Here is a 23,885-nt window from a genome sequence, read left to right as displayed (position 1 = left end):
GGGTCAAAGGAAGAAAAAGACCTCAAAACCGACAACCTGCGTAACTGTGCCAGATCTTCCCAATGTCTCAGGTTCACCGTTCTTGTCTGCACCTATCCCACAGAGTTGTGGGGTTCAAGTAAGACAAAACGGTATATACTATTTAAAAATATACAAGTAAAATACAGAAACTTTGTAATAATGAAAAACAGCACAAATAGAGAGTGTACACATTTCAGTCACAAACTTTAGGTACTTGAAAACTTTTCATTGAAATATAACGTGCTGTAGAGTTCACAAAGCTTAGGTGTGCAGCCCGATTTTTACTCATGTAAAAAAGTACGAAAAAAGAAAAGTAACCACCATCCAGATCAAAATATAAAACATTACCAGTCTCTCAGAAGCCTCCCTCGGGCAAGTGGTATATACTTTTGAGTTAAAGATCTGGATTCGAACCTTTCACTTGCTTCTTGTGTGACTTTGGCAAGTTACCTAATCTCTTTGGATCTCGGTTGAGCCATCTGTAAATTGAGGATAATAGTACCTTATAAAATTGTTGAATTAAAGGTCATATAACGTAAACCGTCCATCACTGCCTGACTAGAGCTGGTCTGCAATAAATGGTAATTATTTTCAGGCAAATTCAATAGGCGCTCACCAACTTCAACTTCCTGCCTTTTGAAAGTTGCTCTCGCTCGAATTCTTTTTCTCCTTCTTTCTCGCCCCTCCTACTACCGTAAATTGCCTTCCAGAGACGTCGTAAAATGCTCCTCCCCGCCCTCCATGTGGCGAAAACTCAATCACACTTGACGGCACAAGGTGGCTCAGCCGCAAGATGGCGGCGCTGGCGGAGGAGCAGACGGAGGTGGCGGTCAAGCTAGAGGCGGAGGGACCGCCAACACTGCTACCTCCACAAGCGGGGGACGGCGCCGGCGAAGGTGGCGGCGGCACTACCAACAACGGCCCCAATGGCGGCGGCGGGAACGCTGCGGCGGCGTCGTCGGCCGGCGGGGATGGTGGGACCCCCAAACCTTCGGTGGCTGTCCCTGCTGTTGCCCCGGCGGGGGCGGCCCCGGTGCCCGCCGCTGCTCCGGAGGCCGGCGCTCCCCAAGACCGACCGACTCTGCTGGCGGTGCTACAGTTCTTACGGCAGAGCAACCTCCGCGAGGCCGAAGAGGCACTGCGCCGTGAGGCCCGGCTGCTGGAGGACGCAGCCGGCTCCGGAGCCCCGGGAGAGGCGGACGGCGCCGGCGCCGAGGCGGCTAGCGCGCTTCTCAGCCGGGTCGCAGCCTCGGCTCCCGGCCCTACGGCCCCCGACCCTCCGGGCACGGGCATTTCGGGCGCTGCCGCCGTCTCGGGATCAGCAGCAGGTCCTGCGGCTCCGGGAAAAGGTGAGCCTGCTGATCCCGGGGAGGCAGCGCCGGCAGCAGAGGAAAGAAGCCGGGAATGCCGGGGCTGGCAGGCCTGCACCTCTGCGGGCTTGTTTTGAATTTCCTGGGCCCGCCTCTAGGGCCACATGCCCGCCCCTTTCTCTGGTGCGCCGGCTGCGCAGTCAAACCCTCTTGGTAGAGCTGTCAGTTCCAGCGAGAGGCTGAGGAGAGCTGTTGAGCACGGGGATGCACGGGGATGCACGGGGAAGGTGGGCTCGGAGAGCCGGGACCTTCAGGGTTTTGGTCCCTTTCCCCTTACTTGGGCTCTGGAGCCTTGCGCAGGTCTGCACGAACACTGGCAAGATTTGTATAGTTCTGTACTAGCGTACCTTAAGTACCAGAAATACTTTAGGTTGGTTCTGTATCTTAATTCTCACAGTCCCATGGTAAGGTACACATTACCTCTTTCGGAGAGATGAGTAAACAGAGGGAGAAAAGCCAAGGGACTTGCTTCGGACTGTGCAGCCAGGGAGTGATGGGACACAGTGTAGCCAGTGTTTCTCAAAATGCAGGCTAACCGCCTCGACTGTTAAATCTTTTGGGGAATGCAGACTACTGGGCATCAATTCAAACTTAGTGAATCGGACCCTGCAGAAGTCGATCTGGGAATCTGCATTTTTAAATAAATGCTTCCGAAATGTATGGCAAAATTTGACAACTGTTCATTTAGGAAGAGGGGTTGGATAGACCAGGGTTCAGATCGTGCCTCTGTTGCTTTACTAGTGTGATGCTGATTAATTTATTCTTCCTAAGGTTGAGTTCCGCTCTGTGAAGTGGGTTATTGTGCAGCTTGGGTGTCATGTATGTAAAGTGACTGGCATTGAAAAGTTTATGCCTGGCCACCCATTTCTGAGAACCGAGGGCCTGCCTCCTTCCTCAGCAACTGCTGCACAAAGGCCATGCACAATGTACGGTGTCAGAGGTGACCCTGAGCCAATAGTGAATGCTTGTTGAATTAAATTATCCAGTGCGGAGCCTCTAGGTAATTAATCTGCATCTGTGAGACCTAATCTTTGAGGCATTGCCAGAAGTGAAGTATGAATTCTTAGCATTGTAATCCATAGACAGAAATGTGAAAAATGTGATTGAGAGGAATTTTTAAAATTGATCTTGGAGGGGGGGGGGAAGAGAAAGAGAGGGAGGAAGACAGAGAAACATGGGTTTGCTATTGCACTTATTTATGTATTCACTGGTTGATTCTTGTGTGCGCCCTGACCGGGGATTTAACCACAGCCTTGGTGTACTGGATGATGCTCTGACCAACTGAGCTACCCAGTCAGGGTGAAAGGAATTTCTCTGAATGATGAATTTTGTGAATGACATAATAAGGTGGATGAGTTATGTTGTTGGTTATTTTGTTACAGTCTCTCACCTCTTCAGACACTTGACCTATATTTTAGATCGTAACTTAGAAACTAATAAGGAGGTAACTTAGAAACTAATAAGGAGGAAAAGAAACGGCCATCAGATTAACCAAAATAATTTATATCATTTGTGCAGTAAACAGCGTAACAGTACTAAAAATTTGCAGCTTAAAAATTTCCAACAATAAAACTCTGATTCCATTGACACAGGTATCCTTATTTGGTATTGCTATATTACAAATAAGTACCCAAGTCGACTGCTTTGAAATGGTGGTTTTAGAAATTGTTTTAGGCAGATCTTTTGGAAATATAAATAAGACATGTCCTTCCCAACCTTGAAATGCTTACGGGAGTGAGAGACGTACACATAGGAAGTTAACACAGGATAGGATGTCACAGGAAAGTTACACAGCACTTTAGTTTGGAGAACTGGGATGTTACTGCAGCGCACGGTGTAGTGGTGGTGGGTGCCATTTGCACTGAGGCTTGAGAGAAGATGAATGAAGTTGTTCGATTTGCAAGTTTTAAACGTAGCAAGTTTTATTAAATCTGTCTTTAAAATAAGGTAGCTCCAGGAAAAATACTGACTCTTTTGCCCTGGCTGGTGTGGCTCAGTGGATTGAGCACTGACCTGCGAACCAAAGGGTTGCCAGTTCGATTCCCAATCAGGGCACATGCCTGGGTTGCGGGCCAGGTCCCCAGTTGGGGGCGTGTGAGAGGCAACCACACATTGATGTTTCTCTCCCTCTCTTTCTCCCTCCCTTCCCCTCTCTCTGAAAATAAATAAAATCTGTTTAAAAAAAAAGAAAAATATTGAATCTTTTGTTATTGATTTGAGAATTTTGTTTTCAGATGGGCAAGCTGAAGGAGTTTTGAACAGTGACTAAACAAAGTAAAACTCCCATTAAAAGATAATGTGATCGGGTTGGGGAAGAAACTTTGAGGGGAGACAAACATCAGTCACCTCTGGATCTTAGCAGAACAGCCCTATTATTTGGCGCATATTAGGTCATTTCCTTGAAAGCTGTTTTTCGTTTTTTAAACAGTTGGAACTGTAGCTGTGGAAGACCAGCCAGACGTCAGTGCTGTGCTGTCAGCTTACAACCAACAAGGAGACCCCACAATGTACGAAGAATACTATAGTGGACTGAAACACTTCATTGAATGTTCCTTGGACTGCCATCGGGCAGAGCTGTCCCAACTCTTTTATCCTCTGTTTGTGCACATGTACTTGGAACTAGTCTACAATCAACATGAGAATGAAGCGAAATCATTCTTTGAGAAGTATGTGAATTTTTATATATTGTATATATAGAATGTGTGTGTGTGTGTATGATGTATATATACATCTGTGACCGCACAAGTGTAAGATTGCCACTCAGGAAGTACTTTGTGAAGGAGAGGTACCTGGTGCTATGAGAACCTAAAACGGGGGTTTGAGCTAGTTGGAGAAGGCAGGGAAGGCTCCCAGAGGAAGTAAGGCTCGGGGTAAGGTCTGAAGATTGGGCAGGAGTTGACCAGATGAAGAGGAGAGGGAAGAGCCTGTGTGTACGTTAGGCTCTGTGGCTGTAGGTACATGGTGGGTACACAGATGAAGGAGGGGCAGTGTGGCTGGAGCGGAGTGGGGGGTGGGGGTGGTACAATATGAAGCTGAACAGTTGGGTAGGGGTTGGCATAGGCCGGTTCTTGGGCCATGTTGAAGGTCTTTGTTTATTCTAAGAGTAGTAAGGGGTGTTATTGTATAGGATTAGATTTGGCTGAGATTCTCTGAAAACTCAAATGTAATGGCATAAGTAAAATATCTTATGAGCAACAGGAAGCTGTGTTAGGATTAGATTAGACTGAGAGTGACTGAAAACCCAAGAAATAGAAGCTTAAATGTGATAAAGATTCTTTCTTTCTCTCATGAGGTTTGGCAGTCCAGGGCTCGGATGGAGTCCTTGATTAGCAGGGACCCAGGCACTCTCCACCTTGTTGCTCTACCATGCCTGTCATGCAGCCTCCACCTGTGGCACAACATGGTTCTAAGCAATCACACTTCCTTCTTTTTATGTCATTAGTCAATGGTCACATCTATCTACAAGAGGTAGGAAATGTGCTGTTTACCTAGGTGTCATTGTGCTCAGTTAACATGTTCTACTCAGGTGTTCTGTTGTGGAGGAATAAAGAAAAAAAATGGGCCCTGGCTGATGTGGCTCAGTGGACTGAGTGTCAATCTGAACCAAAGGGTCGCTGGTTCGATTCCCGTCAGGGCACATGCCTGGGTTGGGGGCCAAGCCCCCAGTAGGGGGCACATGAAAGGCAACCACACATTGATGTTTCTCTCCCTCTCTTAACCCCTCCCTTCCCCTCTCTCTAAAAATAAATAAATAAAATCTTTAAACAAAAAGTAAAAAAAGAAAAAAATGGGTATTTGGGGCAGTGAGGCATCTCTGCTACAGAAGTCATTGAAGAACCATGTCATTATTAGATTTAGTTTTGAAAGGACCTTTATGCAGTGGGGAAGACAGGTGGTGGGGGAACAATGACTATAGGTTGACCAGTTTTGGAGGTTATGGTAGTGGTTCTCAACCAGGGGTGATACTGTTCCCCTCCCTTGAAAATGTGTGGAGGTGTTTTTGGTTGTCAGAATGACTGGGGAGGGGAGCAGGTGACTTAGAGATCCTAAATGTTCTCATATGTACAGGTCGTCCCAGTTAGCAGAGAATTGTTTTGCCCCAAGTGCCAGTAGCACCCTTATTGAGAAACGGGACTAGGGTGCGGTAGTGTTGGTGAAAGGAAGCAGGCATGTTTGTGATGGCTTGGATATGGAGGTGAGGGAGATGAAGGTATTATTATTATTATTTAATTTTAATTTTAATTTAATTTAATTTTGTTAACATTAATGTGTGGTTGCCTCTTGTGTACCCCCTACTGGGGACCTGGCCCGAAACCCAGGCATGTGCCTTGACTGGGAACTGAACTGGCGACTCTTTGGTTCACAGTGCACTCTCAATCCTCTGAGCTACACCAGCTGGGGCTATTATTATTATTATTTTAAACGTTTTTTGTTTATTGATTTGAGAGAGAGAGAAAGGGAGAGAGAGAGAAGCATCGATTTGTTGTTTCACTTATTTATGAGTTCTTTGGTTGATCCTTATATGTGCCCTGACTGTGGATCAAGCCTGCAACCTTGACATATTGGGACAACACTAACCAACTGAACTACCTGGGCAGGGCAAGGTATTATTGATAACCTGTAGGTTTCTAGCTCCCTCACCTGAATAGGAGTGCCCTTCACTGAGATAGAAAACCCTAGAAGAGGACCTGGTTTCTCAGGTTGTGGAAAAATCTTAAGTTCAGATTTGAATATGCCTTTGACTTTTTAAGAGATGTCAAGTTGATTGGTGGAAGATATGTAAGGCTCTGGAGCTCAGAGGGGAGGTAGGGACTGGAGCCATAAATTGGAGTTGTGTGTAATATTGATGGATATGGATGAGATCCTCTGGGAGGGGTAAGAAATAAGTCAGTGAGAGGGCTAGGCCCGAGCCTTAAGGATCTCTGGCATTTGGAGTAGAAGAGATGGCCAAGTAGAAGACATATAAAAGGAGAGGCCAGAGAAACAGGAAGAAAACCAGGAGAGCGTTGAGTTATAGATGTTGAAGGAAAGAAATGTTCAAGAAAGGAGGCAGTGATATGAGAGTCCTGCAGCCTGACTGAAATCTTCTGAAGGTTTTCATCCAGAAAAGTAAATAGATAAAAATGAAGGAGCCAGTGCTTAAAAGTTTTAAGGAGAGCTTTTTAGTATAAGCCATAGCCCTAGAAGCTAGGGCTTGTCAGATAGGTAACACAGGTAGTGGTAATAGAGGAATAATAAAACGTGGGGCTCTTGGCCTCTATGCCGTTATATTTATGCATTATCCCGTGATGCCTAATAGAGGGCATATAGAGCAAACGTTCTGTAGTTCAGTGTTTTCGAACAAAAAATTAAGGCTGATGATGACAGAACTTCTACCCTAAGCTAACTTTTCTTTCTTTCTTTCTTTTTTTTTTTTTTTTTTAGCTTTTATTTGTTCAATTTTTAAGAGAGAGGGGAGGAAGGGAGAAAGAGAGGGAGAGAAACATCAAAGTGTAAGAGAAACATCAACTGGTTGCCACTTGCATGAGCCCAGCTGGGGACCTGGCCTGCCACCTAGGCATGTGACCTGACTGGGAATCGAACCAGCGACCTTTCAGTTCATATGCTGCCACTCAATTCACTGAGCCACACCAGCCAGGGCATACCCTAAGCTAACTTTTCTTACAGTATTGTTAATAAACCTCTTCCTTTCTCATGGTATAGCCATCTCACATAGGAAGCTGGATTATCAGAGGGGACTTCCTGTCTCCTCGTCATGACAGTTTCTCAGTCCATGCCTGGACCCAGTGCTGAGATGAGGTTATGGCCAATGACTGATACCAACACTCAGAGGCTGAGATTTCTAATTCATTCAAATCTTAGAAACCTTAGGTTATAAGAGGATAACACAGGTAGCAGTTTAGGAATCTTGGCAATGTATCTCTCAGAGCTAGGGCCATAATATCATGTTTAATCATTGTTTTCTAAATGTTTTTGCATTATTTGCTGCTGTTATTGAATGCCAAATAATCTTTAATTTTATTTTGTTAAGAAAATTAAGATTTGTATAAACTAAAGTACATTTAACTTTACTAATTGTTACCAAGGCTGAAAGCTTTATTTAACTGCCTTTGGTAATGGTGAGTCAATGGAAGTGCTCGTTCTTTTGGTGTCAACATTTCCTGGTTCTTTATCGTATTATTAAAGTACTGATGTTTAACAAGTATGTCTGGTATTAATCAGATAAGAAACCATTAAAAGTGGTGGGTTTTATGAGAAAGCCATGTATTGATTATTGTTGAGAGACTGGGTGATAGGTACATTGAATTAATTATACTAATTTCTACGTTTGTATACGTTTGAAATTTTTCCATAAAAAAGTTCTTAGAAGTGGGTTTTGAGAGAACATAAAATTCGGTAAAGCAAAGATTCTAGAATTTTCAAATGTCTGCCAAAGGTGGCATTGAAAAGACTGTCTACCGGTGGTGGACATCTTATCTTTCATTTGCTTGTTATTTATTTCAAATTCTCTTAAAATGTTTATGTTACATTTCATTTGAGAGTTAAATTGGTCATTTCTAGGATGAATTCAGAAACTGAATTGTAATCATTTTGAAATATGTCACTTCTGATCCTACAGCTTAGTCCAAGATTATTCAGACACATTGAATATATTCTGGTATGTTTATAAATATATGGGGGAGAGGCAGATCCCTTAATGATTACATTGAAAAATGACTTTTTAAAATCACTGAAACAGGTTCCATGGAGATCAGGAATGTTATTACCAAGATGACCTACGAGTATTATCTAGTCTTACCAAAAAGGAACACATGAAAGGGAATGAGACCATGTTGGATTTTCGAACAAGTAAATTTGTTCTGCGTATTTCCCGTGACTCGTACCAACTCTTGAAGAGGCATCTTCAGGAGAAACAGAACAATCAGATATGGAACATAGTTCAGGAGCACCTCTACATTGACATCTTTGATGGGATGCCGCGTAGTAAGCAACAGATAGATGCGATGGTGGGAAGTTTGGCAGGAGAGGCTAAACGAGAGGCAAACAAATCAAAGGTATGGGAATAAACCTAAGAACTATGTAATGCAGATTATGAAAAACTGTAGCATTTCCCTCTACACATTTTTCTTACAGCTAGTTTGGGAATAATTTTACACTGTATCCTAAGTTTCATGTTCTAAGGATGGTATAAATATCAGTGAGAATTGGGGAATGGTTGCATTTAACAGAACCCTGACTACAGTGGCTGTAACAAGTAAAGGTTTTTCTCTCAGATGAAATGAATTGCAGAGGAAGGCCCTCCTGGGCTGGCATGAGGGCTCCACAGTGCCATCAAGGACCCTGGCTCCTTGTTTCTGCTCCATCATCTTTAGAATGTGGCTCGTCTTTGTGCTCACAGATGGCTCTTGCAGCACCAGCCTTGCAGCTGTATTCCAGGAAGGCAGAGGGGGAGGACGAAAGGCATATCCCTGCTAAATCTTTCCCTTTTTATCAGGAAAACAGTATTTTGTTCTAAAACCCTGCATTGTACATTTGTGTGTACATGAGTTGGCCCGTATGACATTATATGGCCATTCTTAGCTGAGTAGGAGCCCGTGAACAGAAATTGTTTAACTGATCATATTGCTGCTCCAACAAAATCTGGGTTCTGTTAGTGAGGAAGAAGGGGAGATTGGCCGTTGGGTAGAAAAATGCAGAATCTGCTTCAGGGTATAAATTACTATATTTAATTGTGATCCAACTGTCAAGATATGAAAAGAATGAATTCATGAACAAAAAATTAATTATAAATTAATTTTAAAAAATGTTGGCCCTTTTGACTTGTAGGTATTTTTTGGTTTGTTAAAAGAGCCAGAAATTGAAGTGCCTTTGGATGATGAGGATGAAGAAGGAGAAAATGAAGAAGGAAAACCTAAAAAGAAGAAACCTAAAAAAGATAGTATTGGATCCAAAAGCAAAAAACAAGATCCCAATGCTCCACCTCAAAACAGGTGAGGAAAACACCTCAGGGACACGTGTGGAGGTATAAGTTATGTTTTACAAGGTTCTGGTTTCTTAGCAATTCCTAGTTTGTTTTTTCTTTTATAGAATTCCTCTTCCTGAGTTGAAAGATTCAGATAAGTTGGATAAGATAATGAATATGAAAGAAACCACCAAACGAGTGCGCCTTGGGCCAGACTGTTTACCTTCCATTTGTTTTTATACATTCCTCAATGCTTACCAGGTCGGTGAAGTAATTGGGCCGTTGCTGCCTGGACCGTCATGTCAAATGGTGACATACTATTAAAAGAAATGTGTTAATTGAAATGGAGTTTTCTTATTTAAACTCTTGACATAAATATAGCTTTAAGACAGCTGTTAAGAAAGGAGAATTGGACAATGCTGTGAAAAGATAGGAGATATTTAAAAGAACTTTAGCAGCTTACAGACACCAGAATTCTGCATGCATGTGCCCCTGGTTTCACTGATCAGAAGTCCTCTGCTAGCCTTTGAGGAGGAGGAAACTGTAGTCCATCTCTTATGAATTTGGTTTAAGTACTTATATAAACTTAGTATTTTTTATTAAGCATTCCACATCTTTATAGATTCTTTATAATAGGCTGCTGAGGATATATTTAGTAAAGTGCAAAAATGATAAACATCTGCTTCATGTTACGTACTCCAAATCTGGAGGGCAAAAAAGGGATACAGGATGACAGAAAAATAGCTATCATTATTTATTCCCTGAGATGTGATTGTAATTTGCTCCCCTAAAACAATATTGTTTAGTATAAGGCTGCTTTTTCTTTTTTGTTTTCTTGGCAGGGCCTTACTGCAGTGGATGTCACTGATGATTCTAGTTTGATTGCTGGCGGTTTTGCAGATTCAACTGTCAGAGTGTGGTCTGTGACTCCCAAAAAGCTTCGTAGCGTCAAACAAGCAGCAGGTGACTGAGATGACCAGTCAGGATGTAAACTCTTAGTTTACACCAATCTTGCTTCCCATGGAATATATACAAGAGATTGTGATCTTAGCTGACTTAAAAACCTATAATCAAGGTTTTTACTTCAACTCAAAATGCTAACATTCCCAATAGTAAAAAGTGCTTTGGAGTGGCAAGAGACTGGGGTGCTAGACTGGTTTAATTTCTCTGGGCCTCAGTATTCTCCTCTGTAGAATGAGGGGATCAGGCTGAAAAACTCCTTACAGTTAAAAATCTAATATTTTATGATTGATTGCACGTATATTTTTAAAATGTTTGAAGTAGCCCTGACTGGTGTGGCTCAGTTGTTGGTTGGGCTTCATTCCACAAGGCAAAGGGTCACTGGTTCAATTCCCAGTTAGGGTACATGCTTGGGTCACTGGTTCGGTTGAGTGCCTCTTGCACGCGTCCTGGTTGCGGGCACATGCAAGAGGCACACGATCAATGTGTCTCTCTCACGTCAATGTTCCGCTCCCTTTCTTTCTCCCTCCCTTCACTTTTCTCTAAAAATAAATCTTTAAAACCTTGGAAATAACTAGTGGGAGAATGTTTTCTGTTTTAGACATAAAAATGGCTAAAAAAGAGTAAGGTCAGGATTCCATTTTAAAGAAAGTTTCTTCCTGTATTTTTAAACAAGATAATATTTTCAGTAATTTAATATTTCCATAGTTTTTTGTGAAACATTGTGATGTAGTGGCTGTCTTGACTTTCAGTCCTAGTTCCAACACTGAGTAGTGTGTACACTCTGGCAAAGTTTTAACTGTCCGAACCTCACTTTCCTTTGCTGTACATTGGGGTAGTATCACCTAAGTTAGAGGCATGAGCACAGTGGGGGATATATAGGCAGAACTGTTCGAATGTTAGTTTTTTTCTGAACTGTGATGGGATTACCTTAAAATGTTTTAATGAATGTACTTTTAAAAATTCATGTTTCTGGACCATTTTAGATCTTAGCCTCATAGACAAAGAATCAGATGATGTCTTGGAAAGAATCATGGATGAGAAAACAGCGAGTGAGTTGAAGATTCTGTATGGTCACAGTGGACCTGTCTATGGAGCCAGCTTCAGTCCCGACAGGTAGAGAAGAGACAATAAAAATTGAGTACTGCTGTGTCATATTGAAATTATTAACCACTGTAAACATTTTGTAAATGTTAGGAAAATTTCTGTTAGAAAAACCTCATGGTTGCTTGTCAGTCATTCTTTCAGAATCTTGCCGTTTGCCAATTCATCTTGGTGTACAGGACAGCAACTTGACGTGCTCCCAAATTCAGACTTAAGATGCACAGCTTCAGGGTTTGCTGGTTTTAAAAGTTACTTTTGCTTGTGTATAACCCTTGATTTGAACTGCTTCTTTGGGTTCCTGTTTTGGTTTTGTGGCTACTGCTGTCTTCCATCATCTCCAAATTTGTAACAGATTCCTGATATTAAAGGTTTATTAGCTATTAATTGAAGATTTATCTTTGTGTAATCAAAAGAAATAAAGAGGATACTGAAAACGGAATTTGAAATCCATAAATAGGTATTTGCCTGTTTTTCATGATCTCTAATATTCCATAGAAGTGGGGGAAGGGTATTTTGTATTCGTCATACCATTTATATCTTAACTTGGAGAGATATTAGCTTCTAATCCATCAAGATTTTCATCTTTATGAGCCTTTGAGAATGAGGTTTTGGTTATTTGATAGGGTTTAGACAGATGATATATTTTTACCTGAGGAAAACTTGATTTCAGTGAAAACCGTATTTTGAATAGTTCAGCTTTTGTATTTATCCCTGAAAAAGGTAGAGTATTATTCATGTGTCTGTAGTGTTGTTTCTGCTTTTGTGTCAGAGATACTTCCTTTTAAATTCTTACACAACTCATACAGGACAGGAAAATAGCAGCTTCATTTTAAAATCAAAGATTGAGTTTTAAGTGACATCACATTTCTTAGAAGCCTTTTTAAATTGACCTTATTTGAGTGTAGTTTTTGTCATTATCCCTTTGTATTACTTTTTAAAAGGAATTGTTATTTTTTGCCCTGGCTGGTACACCACTACAGCTCAGTGGATTGAGTACAGGCTGTGGAATAAAGGGTCACCGGTTCAATTCCCAGTCAGGGCACATGCTTGGGTTGGGGGCCAGGTCCCCAGTGGGGGCTATGTGAGAGGCAACCACACATCGATATTCTCTCCCTCTCTTTCTCCCTCCCTTCCTCTTGGCTCTAAAAATAAGTATTGTTATTCCCCCCCTCCGCCAATATTCTTTAAAAATAATTGAACCTCATTCTGTAGATGCTCAATAGATATAGATGTCACAGCTAACATTAGTTTGGTTAGTACTTTCCACTCAATTACTGTGAATTCATGTATAAATTAAAAGTGAGATGTAGCATGTCAGCTATATTTAATATATTCAAATGTACAGAAACTGGACTGGTAACTAAAAGGTATTCTGGGAATCAAATATATTATTTTCTCTTCTCTCAGGAACTACCTACTCTCCTCTTCAGAGGATGGAACTGTTAGATTGTGGAGTCTTCAAACATTCACTTGCTTGGTAGGATATAAAGGACACAACTATCCAGTTTGGGACACACAGTTCTCTCCATATGGATATTATTTTGTGTCAGGGGGCCACGACCGAGTAGCTCGGTAGGTACATTGTGACCTTACAACTGGGTCTATTCAAGAACAGACATGTTTCTTGTTGGGAATTACAAACTCCAGCCAAATGCATTTTCACTTCTATTATTCAGGATCAACTTTTTGAGATTGTGAGCATTTACGACTCATCATTTAAAAAATGAATTTGGGGAAAAACTATTAGTGTATAATTATGTCTATATCAAGAGTCCTGAGTAGTTTTTCTTTCTGAAGGTAGCTTATTAACTTACCTTCCCCTGCTTCCCATCAGCCCATCAGCTGTTTAACCTTTTTTTTTTTTTAGGTTTATTTTATATATGTACATTTCATTTTTATCAGCTGTTTAACCTTGGCCTTTCCCTACCACTGTGGTACCTCTGTTTCTCTGTCATCTCCTTAAAAGTTAAGGATGAGGTAGCTCAGGTTAGAAACTGTGGTGGCCAAAACTTTTGTATTGGTTAGACTAGAAGCTGGGTGGGATAGGAGAGAAGGGGGATAAGGAGAGGAGAGTACTCAAGAATTATAAACTTAAAAAATGTTTGTACCAGATCAACTTTTTCTTTAAGAATGTTAGTCTCAATCATTCCTTCTTCCTCTTATGTAATAGTGAGGGGGAGCCATTTGGAACTAACATTTCACATGGATATTTATTTTGGATAAAATTTGGGCATTTCATAGTTAACTACTAATTATCATCTTTTGCTTTTAATAAATTTTTTCAAAGGCTCTGGGCTACGGACCACTATCAGCCTTTAAGGATATTTGCTGGCCATCTAGCTGATGTGAACTGTACCAGATTCCATCCAAATTCTAATTATGTTGCTACGGGCTCTGCAGACAGAACCGTGCGGCTCTGGGATGTCCTGAATGGGAACTGTGTAAGGATCTTCACTGGACACAAGGTATTTTCACACTTTTGGTATTCCAGCACACAAGGTTGCTTTTGAGATGTATTTTAAAAAAGGAACCAGTGACACATAGATTCTAGATACTATTCATGCCACTACACTTACAAATTCTTCGTCTTACTTTCCTAGGTGTTTTTAGCCCTACTGTTGATTCTTTCCCTGGACTTCTTTCCTAGGGACCAATTCATTCCTTGACATTTTCTCCCAATGGGAGATTTCTGGCTACAGGAGCAACAGATGGCAGAGTACTCCTTTGGGATATTGGACATGGTTTGATGGTTGGAGAATTAAAAGGACACACCGATACAGTCTGCTCACTTAGGTTTAGTAGAGATGGTGAAATTTTGGCATCAGGTAAATGACTAGAATGGCTTTGTGGGAAAGGGTAAATGGTATATTAAAAGGAAACAAGGAGTGTTGATAATGGCGAATTCCTGCTGTTTTAGGCTTTTCTCCTTTTTAGCTGTGATTCCAGAGTATCACCCTACATGTATATTGACCTCTCAAGTTACATTAAACTACTCCTTGAAGTGTTGTTCCTTTGGCAGGACTAGAGTTGTTAATCAGTTGTTTAGATTTTTCACCAGAAATACACAGTATATACTTAAAAGTGTACTTGGCAAAATGTCAGATGCTAAATATGGTAGGTGCTACTAAATGGTTTCCTTTGACTCACCCTTAGGTTCAATGGATAATACAGTCCGGTTATGGGATGCTGTGAAAGCATTTGAAGATTTAGAGACTGATGACTTTACTACAGCCACTGGGCATATAAATTTACCTGAGAATTCACAGGAGTTATTGCTGGGAACATACATGACCAAATCAACACCAGTCGTACATCTCCATTTTACTCGAAGAAACTTGGTTCTAGCCGCAGGAGCTTACAGTCCGCAATAAACCGTCGGTATTAAAGACCTTTGGAAGCTACTGTTTGAAAAAGGGAGACTAAAAGCAAATACCTCAGTGATTAATATTTAAGCTACGAAGAATGTTTTGTCTATATGGATCTGGAAGTATGCTGCTGGGAAAATCTGAACAGGACAGTTCCACGTTTCTATAGCAACCACATTTAACTAATTTCCGTTAGTTGAATAAGAGGTATTATGCTCGTGGAGGGACATTTTTGGTGCTTTGGAATGTGTGGAAACTATGCATTTTCTGTTCAAATGCTATTTTAATTTATTATGTTTAGGAAAAAATTGATTTCAGTAACTCATCCTGCTTCAAGATTCAAACTGAGTAATATAATACCATCATGAATTTTAGCTGAAGAGTTCTATGAGCATGTTATGTTTCTGCTGTAAAAATGTAGTTAATGTATGGCACTCAAATACTATGTTAAGTGATCCACTAACATTTTTGCTTGGCCCATGACTGGGTAGGGTAAACTACAATTCCTTTCTAAGATTTAGATGAAGTGCAACCACCTAATGACATCTGAATCTACAGCTGTCAGATTCTTGAGTGCACCCAAACACTCTATAAACCGGGTGAAGGAATTTAGCTTTCATGTTCTACTTCAGCTAAAATGGCTATACACAACCTTGTACACTTGAAGTCAGACAGACAGACATTTCAGTTGCTTACCTCCAGTACTGAGCCTTGCTTTGGGAAACTAAAATTCAGACCAAGTCACTGCCAGTTTTTTGCCTTTGTTGCATTTTGTACAGTTTTTATATTTTTGATATCTTGTAAATAAAGACAACCAGCTTTTCCAGGTTCATAATTTATTGTACAAATTGAGTATCACATGATGAGCTGACATTAGCTTCTCCAGGCATGGGAAATTAACAGGTGAGGTACAGTTTAGAATCCTATAAACAAAGCAAAAATAGTTCAGATACAAACGTGTTCAACTCTACTTTTAAGACATTCAGTAAATTGTCAGTATGGGACTATCCATGAACCCCCTGAAATTGAAGGCAAATTCATCAAATTTTCAAAGGAGTCAGTAACCCACCCCAAAACTAAGGTGCATCTCAGCCTTGTATAATTTAGGCTAACACTCCACCTTTAATTAAGCATGTGCCCTGACTGGGAATTGAACGGCGACCCTTTGGTTCGAAGGCAAGCTCTCAATCCACGGAGACACACCAGCCAGGGCTATTTAAAGTAACATTTTAAACAGTAGAAAACAGGTATGTTATCTAGTATGTATCTGTTATTTGATATCTGAGACACGATTTCTTTGTATAATGGGGCTATATAAAGTTGGGAAGTACTTAACATAGGATATGAACAAAATACATTTGTCAGGAATAAGTCATGGACCACTGCATTCTGGGATATGCAGTCCCCTAAGGATTGGAAAAACTTAAGAGCAGAAGGAAAATTTTCTACCTGTGGAGAACTACATTAGATAAAGATCTGGATTTTGGGTTTCTGCACATCATCCACTGCCAAACACAAATTTTCACTTTAGCAAAGGGAAATGGGGCTGGGGGTACTATAAGAAGAAAATGAAGTCTAATGGGGATTTAAGAAAAGACAGAACTGTTTATATGAAAACTTGAAACCAATGACATCAAAATTAAAGCTGAACTACAGAACACCCTGAAACCTAGCTGAATGGAAATCCTACAGCTAGGGAATTAAGCAGTTCCTCTTAAAGGGTGCCCATGGACTTACTCAGACACACTGCCTCTGCGCTCCAGTGCTGAGACAGCAGGTAAAGGGCACCAGGGACATGAAGGAACTCAATTGTCTGGCATCAAGTAGAGATCTTGGGGGGGGGGGGGCTGCTTTCTGCCAAAATGCTGGCAGAGGCCACTATTCCTTTCCCCCAAGAAAGCTGGCAGTTGGGTCCCCTGAGTCTCCATCAACCTGGCTCACACTGTTCACCCGGCACTGGTGAGTCCCTGAGACCCTGCCCCATACAACTTTCAGGCCCACCCAAACTGTCCAGTGGCTTTTCCTTATGAATGGCCTGTCTTGGCTCATGCTTCAGATTTTCCTAAAATCTTTCAAACATGCAGCATCTGGCCTCAGTGTGCCCCGTACTTCTTGCTAAGTGGCCCCAGGTTTGGCATTAGCAGCAGCCATCTGCAGATTGCTTTGTAGCTCCTACCAGGTGGCCCTAGGGTAAAACACAGGTGGCAGCTGAACTTGGGCCTGCACTTCTCCAGAGGCCCCCAGAACCAGCGCACCCAGTGAGCAACTTCAGACCACATCAAGGCATCACCCAATCACCTTCACAAGCAACAAACTGAAGGGGCAGAGTCAGCGGGCTCTAGTACCCTACTGAAGTAAGTTGTCTTCTGTGGGGCAGGTCCCTGCACAGCTGATCCACCAAGGTGGTTGGAGGTCAGGGGTCGGTGGTCACAGGCAGTCCTTTTAGCCAAGTGGCCTGCCTGGGAATAAATCCTTCCCATCAATGTGCCAATAGCACTCAAGGCTCAACTACAAGAGGAGGGTGTAAACAGTACACATGGAGGGCACACTTGAGTGCCAAGCTTGGGTGACTGGGGAGGCTGGCTGTGCCACTGGACTCTAGAGAACATCTATTGCATGAAGCCTCTCTACCAAGCCTGGGAGATGTAGCAGCTCAACCTAACACATAGGAACAAACATAGCAAGGCTGCAAAAATAGGAGACAAACATGACCCAAATGAAAGAAGAGAACAAAACTCCAGAAAAAGAAATAAACAAAACGGGGATAAGCAAACTACTAGATGCAGAGTTCAACACTGGTTATAAGGATGCTCAATGAATTTAGTGAAAACTTCAACACCATAAAAAATGACATGGAAACCATTAAAAAAGAACCATTCAGAAATGAAGAATACACTAACTGAAATGAGTAATTTCTAAGGAATCAACAGCAGAGTAAATGAAGTGGAGAATCAAATCATCAAGTTGGAATATAAGGAAGCAAAAAAAACACCCAATCAGAATAGCAAAAAGAAAAAAAGAACCAACCCCCCCCCCCCCCCCCAAAGATAATATAAGGAGCCTTTGGGACAACTTCAAGCTTTCCAACATTCGCATCACAAGGGTGCTGGAAGGAGAAGGGAGATGGCAAGAAATTGAACACCTATTTGAAAAATGACAGAAACTTCCCTAACCTAGTAAAGAACTACGCATACAAGTCCAGGAAGAGCAGACAGTCCCAAAGGAGATAAACCCAAAGAGACGCACACCAAGACACATCATAATTAAAATGCAAAAAGTTAAAGACAGAGAATCTTAAAAGCAGTAAGGGAAAAGTACCATATTTTGCTGTGTATAAGGTACACCCACGTTTTTGGTCCGAACTTCCAGGGGAAAAATAATCTTTCGTTTTAATTTTTAAATTCAATTATTTATTTATTTTTTTATATTTAGAAAGAAAACTGATTATTGTATTCCAGGGTATTATTTTGCATACAGATATCACTACTGCTTTCTAGAGTTGCACTTTTAACACATAAGCATGAATAAAAGAATTAAAAACATTTATATAGATACAGAATTAGTACTACCCATGTATAATACGCACCCCCATTCTTCCCTCAAAAAATTTGGGTAAAAAAGTACACATTATACACAGCAAAATATGGTAGTTAATTACCTATAAGGCAGCTCTCATAAGACTGTCAGCTGATTTCTCAACAGAAACTTTGTAGGCCAGAAGGGATTGGCAAGAAATATTCAAGTGATAAAAAGCTAGGACCTTCAACCAAGATTACTCTACTCAGCAAAGCTACCATTTGGAACTGAAGGACATATAAGGAGCTTTCCAGAGAAGAGAAAGCTAAAGGAGTTCACTACCACCAAACCAGAATCACATGAGATGTTAAAGGGGTTCTCGAAGAAAAAAAAGAAGACTATGAACAATAAAAAGAAACAAACACAAAGTAATAAATAAATAAGTAAATAAATAAAAAGGCAATAAATACTTATCTATCACTATTGAACCTAAAAACCAAAATAAACGAACAGGCAGAACAGAAGCAGACTCGTAGGTACAGAGAACATTTTGACGGTTGCCAGACGAGAAGGGGGTGAAAAAGGAGAAGATTAAGAAGTACAAATTGGCTGTTACAGAACAGTCATGGGGATGTAAAGTACAGCATAGGTAATTAGTCAATAACATTCTACTGGTATGGTGTCATATGGTAAGCACACTTAGTAAGTTATATAATGTCTAATCACTGGGGCGTACACCTATGTCAACTGCAACTGAAAAATAAAAGATGATGAAAAGAAACCTTGAAACTAGCACACTAGAAAAAAAAAGAGATATTTGCAACTGATTTAAAAAGTTGGTTAATAGTCATTACATAAAGAGCTTATACAAGAGAAATAAGATCTTCACAAAGACAAAAGTCCCAGTTGTTAAATGCAAAAAAGCACATGAAAAAAGTGTTAAGAAAAATACAAAAAAAAAGGTACAATTTCACCAAAAAGATATTATTTTTACTCATCAAATGAACAAAAACTGGTATTATTCAACATCGGCTGGGGCAAGAGACAACCTCTTACAAAGCTGGGCGCCTCACAACCCTTTGGGAAAGAACTTGAGTCTAAGAAACAATCATAGACACAGACTTCATGTCATGCTCAAAAGTGTTCATTGTAATGTTATTTATATTAAAACAAAATGTAATAGGAGACAGATTTCCTCTGTGAAATAAACCATATACCATAAGCACTCATGCATTCAAAGTATAGAGAACATACCTGTTATAAGACAAGACACAGTTATTAATCATGGCCAATGGAAATGAAATACATAAAAAAGAGCTAAACCAGAAAGGTAATTAAAATTTTAAGTGTAATGGGATATGGGTAATATTTTTCTCACTTTTTCCCTATGTATGTAATAAATTTTGCATAATGACAAAGATTTACTCTTTCAGACAGGAAAAAACTGTTAACATCAAAATGGCTAAGTTAGAAACTTTTAAATGTCAACTCCTTACCTTTTATGTTGCTTTCACAGCTGGATTTTTTTTAGGCTTTAATTTGAAGTATAAAATCAGCAAAGCAATGCTTCCATATGTGGCCAGTACACACTGAAAAAGGAAGGAAAAAGTAAAGAGGAGTTGCTTCACAATTATTCTAAAATATAACTGCTTAAAGGTATCATCTGTACTTACATTCATTCGACCTGTGAGAGTGTAAGAGTTGAAATATTTTTTGATACCAGTGAATTGGAATTGGGCGTCACCTTCTGGACCTGCCATGATTTCAATCTTTTAAAAAAAGAAAGAAGGCAACAATAAATTGGTTTGGATGCAATTTAAAAAAGACTTGTTTTTTTTTAAAGCTTAAAAAATCTGAAAAGTCACCGCATATAAATATTGTAAATTCTTATGTCTTGCCTGATATAGCAGTAGCAAAGATAGCGGGAAAAGCCTTGCTGGCGAGAACTTTTGGAAGGAGGACTTTACCTTGGTTGCTTTTACAAAACAATCCAGAATATACATCAAATCACTTGGCATAGGAAGAGAACACAGTGGTTTCTAAGTCCACTCTCTGACCCAATATTGCTTGATGTTTTCATTCCTGGCTCTATCTGATATATGCCATGATATAATGTAAATGGAATTAATCAGTTTTAAGACTAGTTAAAAGTTAGATCTTGTGAAACTGCAAAGTTTCACAGAGGGATAACCACTAACTAAACAGCCCAACTTACAACCCCTCTTTTTACAATTTTTCTTATAAACAATTTTAAGAACTTCATGGGAAGGCAGAGAAGGAATCATTTAAATGGAGTTGATACACAGTAGCTACTGGTGTGGGGAAGTTGGAATCCTTATTCCTAACACCAAAACAGATAAAAGATTTAAATGTAAATATCAATAGTAAAAATTAAGAAAAAAAATCCCATTAGAAAATGCGGACAGACATTTTAATCCCCTTAGGAAGGGAAAATAAAAAGAATGAAATAGCAAAATATAAAAGATAACCAACCTCATGATCAAAGAAATGTAAAGTGAGACCAATATTTAGCAGACTGGCGAAGATAAAATTAGAATAAGTGTAGTAGCATGGTAGCCCCTCCCTCTGTTGCCTAGACTGTAAACTGGAATAACTTCCTAAAGTGCAATTTTGCAATATCTATCAAATTATAAAATTAGCATACCCTTTTATCTAGCTGGTTCATTTATCCTCAAGGTATTTAGCCTTACAGAAATATTACAAAGTAGAAACATGTTACATGGTTCAATTATGGTGACTGAAACACTGTTTACAAAAGTGAACTGGAGCCCTGATGAGTGTGGCTCAGTTGACTGGGCATCCTCCCACAAACAGAAAAGGTCACTGGTTCGATTCCCATTCAAGGCACATGCCTAGGTTGTGGGTTCAGTTCCCATTTGGGGCGTGGGGCTCGTAGGAGAGGCAACTGACCCACGTTTTTTCTCTCACGTTGATGTTTCTTTCCCTCTTTCTCCCTCCTTCTCCCCTCTCTCTCTTAAAAAAAAAAAAAAAAGTAAACTGGAAAAACTAAAAGTCCACCCACAGGAGACTGACAGGTTTCCACTAGAGGAAATAAAATGTGTGCAGGCCTTTATTTATGTCTTGACATGAAAAGATATCCTCATGTAATGTAAAATTTTTTTAAAAATCCTATTTCTGGACATTGTATCATAGAGCACATCAATAGTTCTCAAAGTCTGGTCCTTAGGTCAGCAGCATCAACATCACCGGAAACTTGTTAGAAATGCAAATGGCCAGGGGCTACACCTCAAGCTTATCAGAAACTGGGCTGCATCAGAAACTCGGGCCCAGCAAGCCATTTTAATAAGCCCTCCAGGTGTTTCTGATGCATGTTCAAGTTTGAAAACCACTGGAGTAACAGAAAACAGTGGAAGAAGATAGAGCAAACGTTTCAGAGGAGTTATATCTGTAGTACGTGTGTATTTTACAAAGACATGTATTTCTCTTCTAATAGAAATAGCAGAGCCACATTCAAAGATCACCAGAACAACGCTTGAAAACTCGTATGTATGACCACCTATCTACCACGACCGACGCCACGCCGAGTCGATTGGCAACAGAGACGAGCCGGTCGAGGTCCGGTCGAGATTGGTAGGCGGTGGCAGCGATACGGCTGGCTCTTGTTGAAATGGAAGAGGGAGATAGAGCTGTGAGGAGGTCACTGCTATGGACACTGGCACTCTCCTGTTTACCATTCAAAGGCCTTCAGAGGCATTCACGGGCCCAGAACTGGCAATGAAAATTTTGGACAAATGACTTTAATTTTGAACTGTTTCAAGAACGTTCTTGGAGCATTAAGGAAATCCAAATGTTCTTGGGCCCCCTCAGTGGCCTCGGCCTGTCCAGCACAAGCACGAACATCTCTATTAACAGAAACCTTTATGACATGGCTTTTGTATTAACTGTTTCATTTTACGAAACTTATTAAAGGCATACTCCCCCCGCTATTCACCTTCATGATACGCTTTTGGATTCTAATATAGTACTTTGCAGGTTTCTAGGAGAAACCCTACAGAAAATAAGGATTTAATTTTGTCAAATTATTAACTGACAACCCCCACTATCTGTAGCTAACAAACAAATTTAGGAGGATGTGGTGTGCAACTGAAACAATTTAAGGTGATTTAAAGCCTCCTCTACGCAAAGTGGGACGAAGTCTGATGTTTGTGACAGCCCGCGGAAGCCCAATTCTGACTGAAGAACATGGTACAGGAACCGCAATTTAGTCTGGGTCTTAAAGGAAGACTCTTGAGAGGCTGAGATGGAGCACGGAGTGGAAAGCGTGAGGTTGCTGGTGAGATAAACAATGGGAGCAAAGCCTGGAGACACTTAGGTCTGCATTCTTCTGCAAACTGCTGGTTACTTTTTGGCAAAGTCAGAAACCTTTGTGGCAGAGTGCCCTTTGTGGAATAACTGATCTGAAACTTGCTTCACGAAGGAGAAAATCACCTAAGAATAAGTGTACTTTTTGTTAAATGGCAGCCTGGAGGAAAAATCTAAGCAATAGGGTCTCCACTTTCGTTTGTAATTAACTGGCGACAGCTATCAAATATAACTAATCCTTCCATGCCTTTTCTTCACCTGTAAAACGGGCATTTCATTAAAGGCTCCAAGTGATTAACTGCCCTAGTTACTTTCCGATTCTCGATATTGCTGTTTCCCTGTCTGACTGGACATCTACCTGGAATGGTGAGATCACGACGTAAAGGAGGCAAAGAAGAGCGAGAGACGCCGAGGTACCAGAAACAGCCTCCTGCACTTCAAGGAGTTTACCATTCCCTATCCTAACTACCCCCTAGGAAAGGCCTTCCCGTAGATCGAGGAGGCCTTTAGACCTTGTTGGCGTCCAAATCTAACCCGCTTCCCGCGGGCCTGGAGAACAGCAGGGGCCGGGCCACACTCACTTGCTGTGACAAAGGCTGCGGCGCAGCTAGAGGTCTGGCTGGCGAGCTTCCTTAGTACAGCTCAGCGAGAACGAGCTGCTGTGGGCACACCGAGGAAAAGGATAATTCAGCCAGAGAGGGGGTCGGAAGCCCAAGTTCTGATCCAGTATGACGTCACCGGATGACCTTGGAAGACACCGCTGCGGGCGTCATTTTCCTCCACTGAAAAATGCAATCTAAGGGCTTTCGGGAGCCATGGAAGCCTTTGGGAGCACCTATTAGCCTCTCCGCAAGGCTGCCCAGCCACTGTCGGACCCCTGGCATCGCGGGCCTCGTGATCTCAAACTCCTTTTCCATCCCCCACCGCCCTCGCCCCACAAAGGGAAGACCTCGCGGCGTTCCCGGACTCGAAATGGTCGGATCTTAGGCTGGCGCCACAAAGCTGTAGCGCGAGGTCCGAGGCCGGGGCCCTCTCCACACCCACCTTGCAGAAAGCAGGAATCCCGCAGGTTGTGTCCTTCAACGAACGGAGCTACCCTCGGCCCGCCGGAAGAAGCCGCCTCCCCCGCGCTCGCTCAACCGGCCTCGGCGATTCAGCCTTCGGCGTCGATTGGCTACGGCTCGAAGTCTCGCTCTTCCGCTTCCGCCCTCCAAATCTCCTCCCCCCCCCCGACATTGACAG

At 41.4% G+C, this 23,885-nt stretch overlaps 2 protein-coding genes across 2 annotated transcripts; one reads left to right on the top strand and one right to left on the bottom strand.

Moving 5' to 3' along the window:
* Positions 1-777: 777 nt before the first annotated feature.
* TAF5 (TATA-box binding protein associated factor 5) lies at positions 778-15,618 on the top strand. Its single transcript, XM_053922523.1, has 11 exons — positions 778-1,370; positions 3,820-4,057; positions 8,131-8,446; positions 9,219-9,382; positions 9,480-9,615; positions 10,197-10,317; positions 11,301-11,430; positions 12,826-12,990; positions 13,706-13,883; positions 14,066-14,243; positions 14,572-15,618. Exons 1-11 carry the CDS (start codon positions 815-817, stop codon positions 14,787-14,789), a joined length of 2,400 nt encoding a protein of 799 aa, XP_053778498.1. The 5' UTR covers positions 778-814; the 3' UTR covers positions 14,790-15,618.
* Positions 15,603-23,830, bottom strand: ATP5MK (ATP synthase membrane subunit k). Its single transcript, XM_024555667.3, has 4 exons — positions 23,688-23,830; positions 19,973-20,068; positions 19,796-19,888; positions 15,603-15,706 (listed from the first exon to the last, which is right to left on the bottom strand). Exons 2-3 carry the CDS (start codon positions 20,057-20,059, stop codon positions 19,799-19,801), a joined length of 177 nt encoding a protein of 58 aa, XP_024411435.1. The 5' UTR covers positions 20,060-20,068; positions 23,688-23,830; the 3' UTR covers positions 15,603-15,706; positions 19,796-19,798.
* Between the last annotated feature and the right edge of the window lie 55 nt (positions 23,831-23,885).

Source organism: Desmodus rotundus, chromosome 4 (genome assembly GCF_022682495.2).
Source record: "Desmodus rotundus isolate HL8 chromosome 4, HLdesRot8A.1, whole genome shotgun sequence".
Taxonomy (NCBI): Eukaryota; Metazoa; Chordata; class Mammalia; order Chiroptera; family Phyllostomidae; genus Desmodus; species Desmodus rotundus.
The sequence above is the reverse complement of the archived record's forward strand: the minus strand, read 5'-3'. Positions and strand labels throughout refer to the sequence as shown.